The 13196-nt window shown below is 34.1% G+C and overlaps 1 protein-coding gene across 1 annotated transcript in view; it reads left to right on the forward strand.

Moving 5' to 3' along the window:
- Nucleotides 1–281: 281 nt before the first annotated feature.
- The window catches only part of LOC106458473 (ephrin-B1-like), a 369101-nt gene continuing 356186 nt past the window's right edge, over nucleotides 282–13196 (forward strand). The window contains exon 1 of the mRNA XM_022384689.1: nucleotides 282–620. Within this exon, the coding sequence (XP_022240397.1) occupies nucleotides 469–620 (152 nt within the window). The 5' untranslated portion in view covers nucleotides 282–468. The remainder of the gene's footprint in view (nucleotides 621–13196) is intronic.

Consider the following 13196-nt stretch of genomic DNA (forward strand, 5'->3'; position numbering starts at 1 on the left):
ATATATCGTTGCTTTTAGTTCTATTTTGTCTTAGAAATATTTCTCGGCTTCTTTTTTTTTTTATCTTCACTCTCTGTGTGCATAAGGTTATCGTTCTAACACTATCAAAAAACTTCCGCGCTGTCATCACTGGTAATGAACCGTAGCTAAAATATTAGCACTTCCTATAGTTACCGTTAGATGGCGTATAGTGTGTATTGACTCAACCGGTTCTAAGCATGGGTGTTCGGTACAAGAATGTGCGCGCGGGTGTTCGTATGTTTGTGTAGTAAGCCAGAGTTCGGGCAAGAATGTTTAAGTAAAATTAGCTGCTCTTTCTTTTTTTTTTACGTTTTAAAGAGTTTTAATTCCTGCTTCATGGAAGTCTTTCAAAAAGTTTGACTTATTTGTGCTGTTTGGGTGGAAGCAGATTTTACCACAATTTGGAGTACAAGGCGTTTTCTTCTTGTTCTTCAATCGGACCGTCAAATGGGGATCATCACTGGGACAACTATGTCGCGCTCGGCTCTGATCTATATATACGGAGCCGTAAGTCTCGCCTTGATATGTACTTTCTCGGTTCCTAACGGGGTCGACGGCAGAAAACTCTTCGACGTTTACTGGAATTCATCGAATCCCATGTAAGTTTCTTTGTTTACTAGTGTTAAGTTAAGGAAAAGTGCCTAAAATCCAGCTTATCCGAGCCAGCCGACACTCTTTACCTGAGATTGTTGAATGTTGTTAAAACTAGGCTAGTGTTGGTAGGTAAAACACTCTTTTATCAAAACTAACTCTAATTAACTTTGTAGTCAATTTAGAATTGAATATTCTTTAACAGGACATGTAGACTGTCTGTCTGTCTTTCGTTGTTAATGTACGCCAAATGTGTCGGTTCTCAATAAGTTTCAGCGTGTAATTTGTGTTTCAACTTAATGAACACCAAATACGTCGGTTTTAATAAGTTGTTGAGTTCTCTGCGCATTTTTGTTTAAAATTCAGGAAAACACGCAGATAGTTCTGAAAGCGCGTGTTTCTTGATTTTCTATTCTCAAGTGACATTTGATAGAAATGGTTGAAGTTTCAAGATAATGTTGAAACACTACAAGAAAACTTATATAGTAGCTCGTCCAAAATCTCTACCGGGGGTAATTTGTGTTTTCTCAAAAATGTACCCAAATGGAGGACAAAAATAAAGAAAAAAAATGTACGAAATTTGCGATAAGTTATCATATGTCAAAGTACTGGAAGAAGAATCTTTACTGTTGTTAAGATCTTGTCTGTAGGAGGTTGATTGGGGATTGTCTATTGGTGCATCTGTATAAAGGTAAGGCCAAGTAGATGTAGACATTTCATCGTGGTAACCCCCAAATCAATCCAGTATCCACAGTAGAATAATACATGTTACTCTCTGTATAAAGGAAAGGCCAAGTAGATGTAGACATTTCACCGTGGTAACCCCCAAATCAATCTAGTATGTAGAACCCATGCTCGAAGAACAAAACAAAGAACCAGCTGGTTCTCAGAGATGTTGAAACGTCATACAGTAGAATCATAAAGAGAAGCCTCAGTCATTCACCTACATCATGACTACAAACATGACTATTGTTAATTAACGATAGCGTGAACAAAATATGGCTTGTTTTCTCAGTTAGGCTAACTAAGGAGTTGTATTAGTCTGTGTGAAAATTGTATCTTACTGTAACGGTGTATTTAATTGTCACTATTTATAGAAAGAACTAAATAATTTTTTATGTAGCGATGGATTTAGCGAGATAATTACTACGGGTAGGTGTCCACTGTTGGCATTTCGTATAGATAAGGATCAGTACTGCCACTTTTTACCCTTTTTTGATGATCTACGCTCCTCTACTAGTTTTGGTAATTCTTTTTAATGAGAGTGTTTTTATTGCACATTTACATCGGTATTAGGCCTATTTCAAATATTGGATGTAGTGATGTAATATTAGTGTTATCCTAGAATGGATACTGGATTGAGTTGAGGGGTTACTATAGTGGAGTGTCTACATCTGCTTGGCCTTTCCTTTATACAGAGAGTAACATGTATTATTCTACTGTGGATACTGGATTGATTTGTGGGTTACCACGATGAAATGTCTACATCTGCTTGGCCTTTCCTTTATACAGAGAGCAACATATATCATTCTATTGTAGATAGAAAACGTTATAAAACCTTTACATAATAATTTGATATTTACAATAAACTCTTCAAGTTAATAATGTTCATGAATTTTCTTTTTTAACTGAAAATTTCAGCGTGAAATACATTATTAGCTCTTCTTTCTCAATATTGTTTACAGAGGTACATAGATCGGTATATCTCATTCTCATCTCACTAGATCATTGTATAGCAGTCAGTATTGTTCAATAAACACTAGATCATTGTATAGCAGTCAGTATTGTTCAATAAACACTAGACCATTGTATAGCAGTCAATATTGTTCAGTAAACACTAGGTCATTGTATAGCAGTCAATATTGTTCAATAAACACTAGATCATTTTATAGCAGTCAATATTGTTCAGTAAACACTATGTCATTGTGTAGCAGTCAGTATTGTTCAGTAAATACTAGATCATTGTATATCAGTCAGTATTATTCAATATACACTAAATCATTTTATAGCAGTCATTATTGTTCAGTAAACACTAGGTCATTGCATAACAGTCAGTATTGTTCAGTAAATACTAGATCATTGTATATCAGTCAGTATTGTTCAGTAAACAGCTGTCTGTTGGAAGGTTCTAGCTAGAAGGCTAAAAGTTTGCTTTATAACTAAATAAAAATATCTGTAATCTTTCAGTTAAATGTTAATTAATCTACTTTATAAATCCTAAATAGCAGATTGATTATCGTACTTTACCTGCCCTTGAAAAGTATAAATAAGATTTCGATAAGTTCTGAAGTATTTTTCATTTAACCCTTTTTAAAAAAATTCTTATTAACAATTATGTATCGTTTTCAAAAACTGTATTTACATAAAACTTGTACGTTTATAAATATCTATATGATAATCTAGCTTCAGCATTACTTCAGAATTAATTTTAAAAAATCAAAATAATCGTAACTGACCTATTTTTGGAATTCTAATTCAAATTCTTTAAGTTTTGTCCGATGAATTTCTGGCCTGTAATATCTTCACTTTTGTATACTCTCTCTCTCACACATATATACAAATATATATTGTAATTATATATGGTTATCTTTAGATGGGGAATGATAGCGTTCGCTTTATTTTAAATTCCTATGAACTTCAAGTATAAAAACGTTTAGTATACTAGTATCATGCCATTCTTACAGTCTGCCAATTCAGCAACGTGATTCGTGCATTCTAAATAGTTTGAAATAACTAAATAATTAATAGAAATTCACCCTCTCTCGTACGCACAATATCTTACTATATAGCTGATCCATAATGTGTGTTGTATGTATATGTGTTAACATCCACCAACCACAGTTGTTTGTCTCGTTTTTGGTACCTGGAAACTGACTAGCGATTTACCTGAGCTATTTTATTTTAGGATTTTTGTCCGATAAGGGAGATATAAAACACACATCCTGAAATAAAGTAAATTTTCACTTTTTTTAATAAACTTTTGGCGTCTATTACCCTTAGTTGGCTGACTAGATTATCGTAATTTTTTGTAGTTGGCTGACTAGATTATCGTAATTTTTTTAAGTTGGCTGACTAGATTATTTGGATATTTTTTTAGTTGGCTGACGAGATTATTGTATTTTTTTTAGTTGACTGACTAGATTATCGTAATTTTTTAAAGTTGGCTGACTAGATTACTGTAATTTTTTTTAGTTGGCTGACTAGATTATTGTATTTTTTTTAGTTGGCTGACTAGATTACTGTTAATTTTTTTTTAGTTGGCTGACTAGATTATTGTATTTTTTTTAGTTGGCTGACTAGATTACCGTAATTTTTTATAAGTGAAAACTGTCCAACGGTGTCGATGGGCTGTTTTGTTTCAGGATTTTTGTTTGAGTAGGAGGATATAAGCTCCATGAAATAGGGCAAATTTCCACTATTTCATAGACTTTTGGCTTTGACTTTTAAAGACATAAGTACTTAATCAGTTAAATGAATTAATTACTACCTTCCACAAAGAAGAGTATGCAATAATCATCTAAAGACGCCATTATTGATTTACTAACAAAAGAAGAAAGTAGGAAGAACATTATCTAACATTGTCCTTCATACAATTTTTTTTTCCCTTAACGGGTACACTCAATTAGTACAAATAATAAAGAGGCATTAATTCAGTGAATAACGAGTCAATTTTTGAATTCTTGGATTCACGCAGCTTGCTGTCAGACTTCGAACTTTATTAACACCTGGTACAGCATCCAGGAAAAAAATTTCATGTCGTCTGCATAAACAGCGATTTATTAACGTTGCAAAAGCGCCACCTATTAATATAAAAACCTAATCTTGAGCGCGTGACTTTTTTGTTTGTTTGTTATATTACTTACATACTAACAATACTTTAATATATAAATATCAAATCTATATATAACAATTGTTCCAAGTATATATATATATATATATATAAATCAAGCTGGACTACCATGATAATCTAGCCTAATCTGTTGCAGTCTAGAAACCTAAAAACAGGTTGTAATGGGCGTTGTTTGAATTAATGCACATGTCCGAATTGAATCTCACTTAATAAGTAATTTCCAAGCAACTATATATTTACGGAGATTCTAGCTCGTTCAGTAGCTACGTGATATATATATACTGTGTAAAACAGAAATTTCTGTCTAGCTCTTAGCAGACTGGCCTGTGTGTGATTTGACTGACTGAAGCTCTTAACACTTTGGCCCCTCAAAGTCTATACTTCAGCGGTTTAATCTCTTGCTAAGCAGGCTCGTGACCATTAGAATGGCCGGACAACCACTTAGCCAGTGGTCTCTTGTAGCGATGGATGTTCTAGCGTTTAATTTGATAAGCAAACAGTTGTGTACTTGAACCAGAGTGTGTGTGATAGAAAGGGCTCCTGAATCACATTCTTACAAAAGAGCTGACGGTTACAGCCCATTTCTTAGACAAAGACCAAAGTCCTTTCTTTTTTTTTGGGGGGGGGGGGAGGGATATTATAACAATTTAGATCTTAATGTTATCTTTCATCTTCACCCCCTCCCCCTCTCTCTCTTATTTGTCAAAGCACCTACATATCTATCCATTTGTCTCTATATCGCTGTTCGATACCTACCTATCTTTTAGTCCTACTTGGTTTGTTTGGAAATTTTTACAAAGCTACACGAGGGCTATCTGCGTTAGCCGTCCCTAATTTAGCAGTGAAATACTACAGGGAAGGCAGTTAATCATCACCGCCAACCGCTAACTCTTGGGCTACTCTTATACCAACGAATAGTGGGATTTACTGTCACATTATAACGTTTCCACGGCTGAAAGGGCGAGAATGTTTGGCGGGACGAGTATTCGAACCTGCGACCAGCAGATTGTGAGTCGAGCGACCTAACCACCTGGCCATGACCTATCTTTTAGTCTGTCTGTCTTTTAATTAGCTGATCTATTCATCAGTATCCCTGTTTACTTATTCAGTAACTGGTCAGTTGGTTTGGAACATTCTGGATTCAAATCAATCATAGAACGTCTAATCCGAAAAAGTAGAGAATACAAAAGTATGTTCAACATATCTATATTTTTCTTTCGCTTTTATTATTTAAGAATATACATAATAGTCACGTCTGCTGTTGCCAAGATTTGAGTAACAGAGTCTTTTATGCTGAATTTTGAAAAGATCAATTTCTGGTTTCTTTTCCATTTTTCAAGGTGAGTAAATTAAAATAACATATTAATTATAGTTATTTTTCCATCGACATGATTAATTTAATTAGTTATGTGATTTGAAGATAAAAACCACCCTAATTGTGTATATTTGGCTGTTGGTGAAATGGTCAGGCTTGTTAGTAAGTGACTAATATACGCTTACAAAACATTGATATATTTTACACCTCTAAAGGTTTAGCCCTGAAAATATTTTGTTTTGAAATTTTTGGAAGTTAAAAAATACTGTACCAATTAAAACAGAATACTGTATCCGTTAAAACAGAATAGCGTACCTTGAAACAAGACACTGTATCAGTTAAAACAATATACTTTACCAGTTATATGGCTAAAGAATAGTCCAGTATACGTTTAGGTTAGACATCATTCGTTTTGTGCGTTTGTCTGTTACAAGATTCTCCACAGTAGATTACTAAACACCTGCTACAGAAAGGTCGCAGTCCTTGATAAGATAAATCAGGCCTCTTTCAGTATCGTAACCAATACCAATTTAACCAATGTCTCACCGATTCTGAACTTCTGAATTACGTATTCTTTTATACCTTATCTGCTTATGTCAGATGTCAGTGGCATTCTGTGTTCTTCTGACTGGATCACTTTTCTCCATTACATAGCCAACCTTTGACTAGTCCTCAAACGCCACGTGTACGTCATTTAAATACTTTACACGAGATGCTACTTCCTATCCTAAAATATAACAGAAAGTCACAAAATAAGCTTTACTCGCTAACAGATGTTTTTGGAAAGATTGGCTCTACCGGATTGAGCACAATTCTCTACGCTCTCCATCTTTATTTATGTATCTGTATTCTTAGACGCCCATCATAATCATACCAGAGTTGGTGTTTTGTTAGTCATAATCTCAGTGTAATGTCTGGTGTCAAACTAACAATAAAAATGTTCCAGTCCTATATATTATGTAGGCTTGAAGATTGTGGTGTTTTCTTAAAGTGAAGTTTGTGTGGATGATAACATCTGTGGGTTTCGTTACACAGCAATGTAGAGAAGTAGCAAGAAATGTTTCTACGCTTGGTGTTCATCTTGGATCTCTGAACTATAGACAGCCATATCTACGTGTCCAAAGTCACATCTATGGTAGAGAAGGTCGTATATTGGAAAACGTGTCCCAAGTCTATAGTCACTTTCATGGTAGAGAAGGTCGTATATTGGAAAACGTGTCCCAAGTCTATAGTCACTTTCATGGTAGAGAAGGTCGTATATTGGAAAACGTGTCCCAAGTCTATAGTCACTTTCATGGTAGAGAAGGTCGTATATTGGAAAACGTGTCCAAAGTCTATAGTCACTTTCATGGTAGAGAAGGTCGTATATTGGAAAACGTGTCCAAAGTCTATAGTCACTTTCATGGTAGAAAAGGTCGTATATTGGAAAACTTGTCCAAAGTCTATAGTCACTTTCATGGTAGAGAAGGTCGTATATTGGAAAACGTGTCCAAAGTCTATAGTCACTTTCATGGTAGAGAAGGTCGTATATTGGAAAATTTGTCCAAAGTCGACAGTCACATCTATGGTAGAGAAGGTCGTATATTGGAAAACGTGTCCAAAGTCTATTGTCACTTTAATGGTAGAAAAGGTCGTATATTGGAAAACTTATTCAAAGCTGATAGCAATATTGTGGAATAATAGGACAAAGTTTAAATTCTGAGAAATCTCACCTGATAACGCAACAAGTCCAAGTATTTGTACAAAACCATACAGAATTCTATGAATGTACAACGAATTTTAACCTGTAGCACTTCGATCTCTTCAGCGATTATCGCATGTTGTTCGTATTTTATATTCCTATCTTTAAAATATCACTGGATGCTCATGCACAACATTAAAATATACCCAAACCTATCTTTTTTGTATAGAATATATAGTTCGTTTTACATTATGCGTACATAGGTGAACGTCACATTCTCAGGTTTTGTCAGAATCGCAACTTGACAATCTGTCTCACAAATGTATAAAAATACGTTGTTTATTTTCCTGGTTAAGCAACTCTAGTGACTGTTATTACGCATATTAGAAATTCCTAGTAGATATTTTTCTGTGTGTTTTTTTTTTCTGTCAAGCAAGTCTATTGACTTTTATCTTTATATTAATTTTCGAGTGTATTTTTTCTGTCTTTTTGGTCAAGCAACACTACTGACTCTTACACTTATCTTAAATTTCTATTGTATTTTTCACGCAATTCAGATGTTTCAGAAGTTTATTTTGCACGATATTTTAGAATTATAGTCATTTTGCCGAGGCAACGTATGCAGAAGATACTGATATAAATCAACTCAAACGATTTGTTCGTGAACAAAGTAGGGAAATCTACGAATTAAAGAAGCGCCATTTAAGGATATAGCTTTTAATCAAAGATCATATAGGTTTTCTTCTCTCGTATTCTAGAAGTTTCGGTGTGACTATAACTCGTTCTTCTCCGTACTTATTGTTCTATTTCACATTTATTGTGTGGCTTATCTATTTTATGGCTTTCTTTATATAGCATAATTTTAGGATAAATTTTGTGTTTTAAGACTTTATTAAGATAAAAAACGTGTGCTTGATTTGTATACTTACTCGGTTTTCGTTGTTTGATAACATTCAGAGTAAGTTCCGTGAAATGGGAACATTTAGATCTGATGAAAAAGTATGTTAATAACTTTAGAAAAACAAGTGAAAAGAAACTGTCATAACATCACGTGCTGTATATGGTGCCTCACGTTTATTTTATCAAAGTTGTACAGCATACACTGATCTTACAAAACAAATGGTAGATAGTAATGACCCATTATTTATCCAATGTTCCAGCAGTGGGAATCTTGCATCCAATCTCCTTTCTTTTTCATGGGGGGTAACGGAGGGGATAACTGAAACACATTCATAGTCTAAACACCAATGAATTATCCAAACTCAGAATATTTGCTAATAGTACTGACAGTCTTACCACTTGTTTGCTCTGAATATCTGCAGTATAATGTCTAGCAGTGATAGCAAGGCATTATGATAATCAATACAAATAAATGTTCGATCATCCACAAAATTCTAAACAATAGTAAACTCATCTTAAAACCAGTCTACAAACGAATAGAAAACGCCACGTATTATACTGAACTTAGAGGATGTTGAAAAATACGACAAATAAACGAACACCAAGATACACAGAATAAATAAGAATGTGAGTGTGATAAGCCTCTGTAAGTTTTACGATAAATACATGTTGAAATGAATATAGCGTAAGCCTAAATATACAACATATTAAATGTTTAATCCTCAGTGTATTTAAGGACGGCACTATTTTACCGCCATTTAAGTATTTGTGTCTCTTATTACTCATATTTTCCATCCTGGTAGCTCAGCGGTTAATCTGAGGGCTTATAAAGCTAAAAACTCATGTTTCGATACCCGCAGTGAGATACAGCGCTCATTGTGTATCCTTGTGCAATAAACAAAGAAACAAAACTTATTGTCCCCGAATAAGAGAGAGATGGCTCAAAATATTAGAGAAGGGAAGAAGGTGACAATTAGAAGTTAGAACCAGATAATACGATCCTCCATCATATCGTCTGTTTACTCTGGGAAGCTTTGCAATTCTTTGTATTTCAAATGGCACGCAGGTGGCCATTGGCAAGGCTCGTGGGTCTCTTTGTCTTTTATGTTCGAACGCATTTTGATACGAAAAGTTCAAATAGCTGTATTCATAAAGAAATATCTGTCTACTCTTATTCCAATAGGGCCTTACATGGCCAGATGGTTAGGGAGCGCTCGACTCGCAATCTGCGGGTCGCGGGTTCGAATCGCCGTCCGACCAAACATGCTCGCTCTTTCAGCCGAGGTGGCATTATAATGTGACGGTCAATCTCGCTATTCGTTGTTAAAAGAGTAGCCCAAGAGTTGGCAGTAGATGGTAAGGACCACCTGCCTTCCCTCTAGTTTTCCACCGTTAACTTAGGGACGGCTAGCGTAGATAGCCCTCGTGTAGCTTTGGCGAAATTCAATACAAAACCAAACTCATTCCAATACTTATCGTTACTAACACTAGGTCTGCTTATATATGGATCGTATACTTAGATATTCTAAATCAAACGTACTATATAGGCTGTTTAACAACGTACTCCTCTTTATCTCTTTCCTTTTTCCCTCTTTTTACCTAAGGCTCTTCCAATTTATCTGTCTATCAATCTACGCTTCCTCTACTTGTCCATCAGTTTATTTGTGTCTCAGGCTGTTAATATATCTCTTAATTTATCTTCTTTCATACTCTAAGTTTAGTAGTCATTGTATATTTACGTCTTATTCACTAATATATTCACTTTTACGTCTATTAATTCAACTTCATAGCAACTTTTATGTCTTTCTTGTTAGTTATCAATTTATTAATTCATTTGCATTTATTTTATTTATGTATAAATGTACTATCAATTTGCTTTTTGCCTTTATATCGATATATATATATATATATATAGTGTTAACGTGCATTGCTAACATTTGTAAAAGAAATACAGCATTAAAATATATATCTTATAAAATACGCATTTCTTAGTGTTTCTATAGCAACATAGTGATAGTGTCCATAACAATGTGTTAACATACGTAGCTTAGTGTTGTTATAGCAACATAGTTATAGTATCCATAACAATGTATTAACACGCGTAACTTAGCATTGCTATAACAACATAATACTAGCGTACAATAATGTGTTAACATACTTCTGTTGTTATAGCAACACATTGCTAGCATACATACTGATGTGTAAGCACACGGAGCTAAGCGTTGTTTATAACAATATTTTGCTTGCCCAAATAACAGCGTGTAAACATATATATATAACCAAGTGTTATTATAACAACGATATATTAATGTACGTATTAACATTATTCTTAAAATGCTGTTAATAAACGACATATAATACACAATGGATCACTAATAGGGCAGGAAATACGGACAAACAGATAACATGGACGTAAACTAGAACGTCATAAGTCATGACATAATGAGTATGTACTATACGTTATTTCGTGGCACAACATACAACTTCACATTTCACTACAGACACGAATAGATTATTTTTTTCTTCTCATGATCTATGGAGTAAGAAGGAAAACGTGGCACCAGTCGACCCCTAAGCTAACCATTGTCTACGTCAAACACTTACTTCTACTGCTTGTAAAGAAGATGACGTACTACATTACAGATGTTTAATACCACTAAACTTGCAGTTTATGACCTGGAAAAGCATTAAAATCTCGATATTATGTTTACAGCCGTCGTTCTGCCGAACAGTACTTTCTGACCAAGAATTCAAGATATGGTTAAAGATTTTCATCAGCTAACAATGTAAAAAAAAATAGATGAGTATCTTTAATATGCGACATCTAGCGTCAAAAGTATTCAAAAACATTTTAGTCTCGTGATGTTTCATGGGTGAGCGAAGACCTTTCTTATCCTTGAAGTATCTATTTGTCTTTCTTTAAGTCGCATTACTAATTTAGTTGTAGTCGAACTCCCTTTTTTCATGTAGTTGCGAAATAAACTTCGCTACTGCTTTTTTTCCCTGGTCAAAAACAAGAATTATGTTATTACAAATAACAATCGTGCCATCAGAAACAAGAATTATATCATTACAAATAAGAAACATGTTATCAGAAAAACAATTATATCACTACAAACAATAAACATGTCATCAGAACAAGAATTATATCATTACAAATATTCATGCTATTCCATCTGAGTGACTATGGGTGTCTGTATGATCGGACAATCAAAACAGGCATCAGGACACCGACGTTCTCGTACACTAGATGGCTTATGGAACGCAAGCATGGAGTGGTGGTGTGATTTGGACATGACAACCTTACAGCGAAACCCCAATCCTCTGTATTGGCTGGAGTATCACCTGTTTCTTAACATCTTTTACTTTTGAAAAAGTCAAATGTTATTTGCTACAGGCCTTTAAGTATTTGTAAAGCGCATGTGCAAGACTATATTTTATCTATTTAAACTCATTTGCAGAAGAATAAGGCCTAACTAATGAAAAATAATGCGAGAGTAATGAAAAGGAAAACCGGCATTATTAGGAAATAATTTATTCAAGAAAAATAAATTTCTCAAGGGAAATAACAAATGCAATTAATATAAATTTTCTTTGAAAGGAGTTCAACTTGACCTTGTTCAGCAGTGATGCAGTAAATACAAGTACCCGACTTTTTAAAAAAATGGCATGAATTTTGACAAAGTCCTTGCGTGAGTTTCTGAAAGGCATCAGTGCTTCAGTCTTTGAGTTCTTGTGAAGCCGAGGTACTGTTCTCTTTATCATGACTATGGAACGGGTTGCCAAAACCGGTAAGGCAATAATGAAAACCATTATATGTTCAATAATCTATGCATTGCTAGTGGAACGACTTATTCTACGCCACATTTCAGTATAGCAGTTATAATGGCATAAAGTTTCTGGTAATTTATGACTCCCAACAGGTTGAAAATCGTAGAAATAAATCTTCAATACATACATATACTCGTCCACATGTTCGTGAACATGTCTGATTTTCTAGACTCAGACATGCTTAGAATATTTTTGCGAGCGTTGAAAAATTTTAAGTTCATGCAGAAATTTTATCGGGTCAAACCATGTTTACAAAATACTCAGCGTGAAACTTTTTTAAATTACAAAGAAAAACAAAAAACATTCAAGTTTGGTATTGTTCAAGAAAATCTTGTAAGGCCTAACTGTTAGGAAATATTGAACCCGACCACACCCCGTGGCTCAGTGGCAAGTCTGATGGCTTATAACGCAACAAATCGGGTTTTGATACCTACAGTGGTATAGTCCATTGTGTGGCTTTGTGCTTAACAACAAACAAAGAAACAGTTAAATTATAATTATAGGTAAAAACCGAATTTTTTAAAGATAATGTCTGGGAAATCTGTGAGTAGTCTAACAATCATAAACATAAAAAAATTATTATTCAGACATTAGATACTTAGATTTTCCAGTCTAACATAGCGTACACAGCGATGTTTTACAAATATAGGGGGTTTAAGAATGATTGACATATGAACACCAGCAACTATTTACTAGGTTCAGCTTCGATAGTTTCTGTGAACAATAAACTCATATAGCAAACTACCCACATAATACCATAATAGAATACCAACAAACTTCATATCAACGAACTTCGTATCAACAAAATACTGACAAACTTTGTATAAAAATACTAATGAATTCCGTATTAACAAAAATACTGACAAACTTTGTATAAAAAATACTAATGAATTCCGTATTAACAAAATACTGACAAACTTTGTATAAAAAAAAATACTAATGAATTCCGTATTAACAAAATACTGACAAACTTTGTTTTAAAAGATATTAATGAATTCCGTAGTAAC

The sequence above is a fragment of the Limulus polyphemus genome, unplaced genomic scaffold, assembly GCF_000517525.1.
Source record: "Limulus polyphemus unplaced genomic scaffold, Limulus_polyphemus-2.1.2 Scaffold468, whole genome shotgun sequence".
NCBI classification, from domain to species: domain Eukaryota; kingdom Metazoa; phylum Arthropoda; class Merostomata; order Xiphosura; family Limulidae; genus Limulus; species Limulus polyphemus.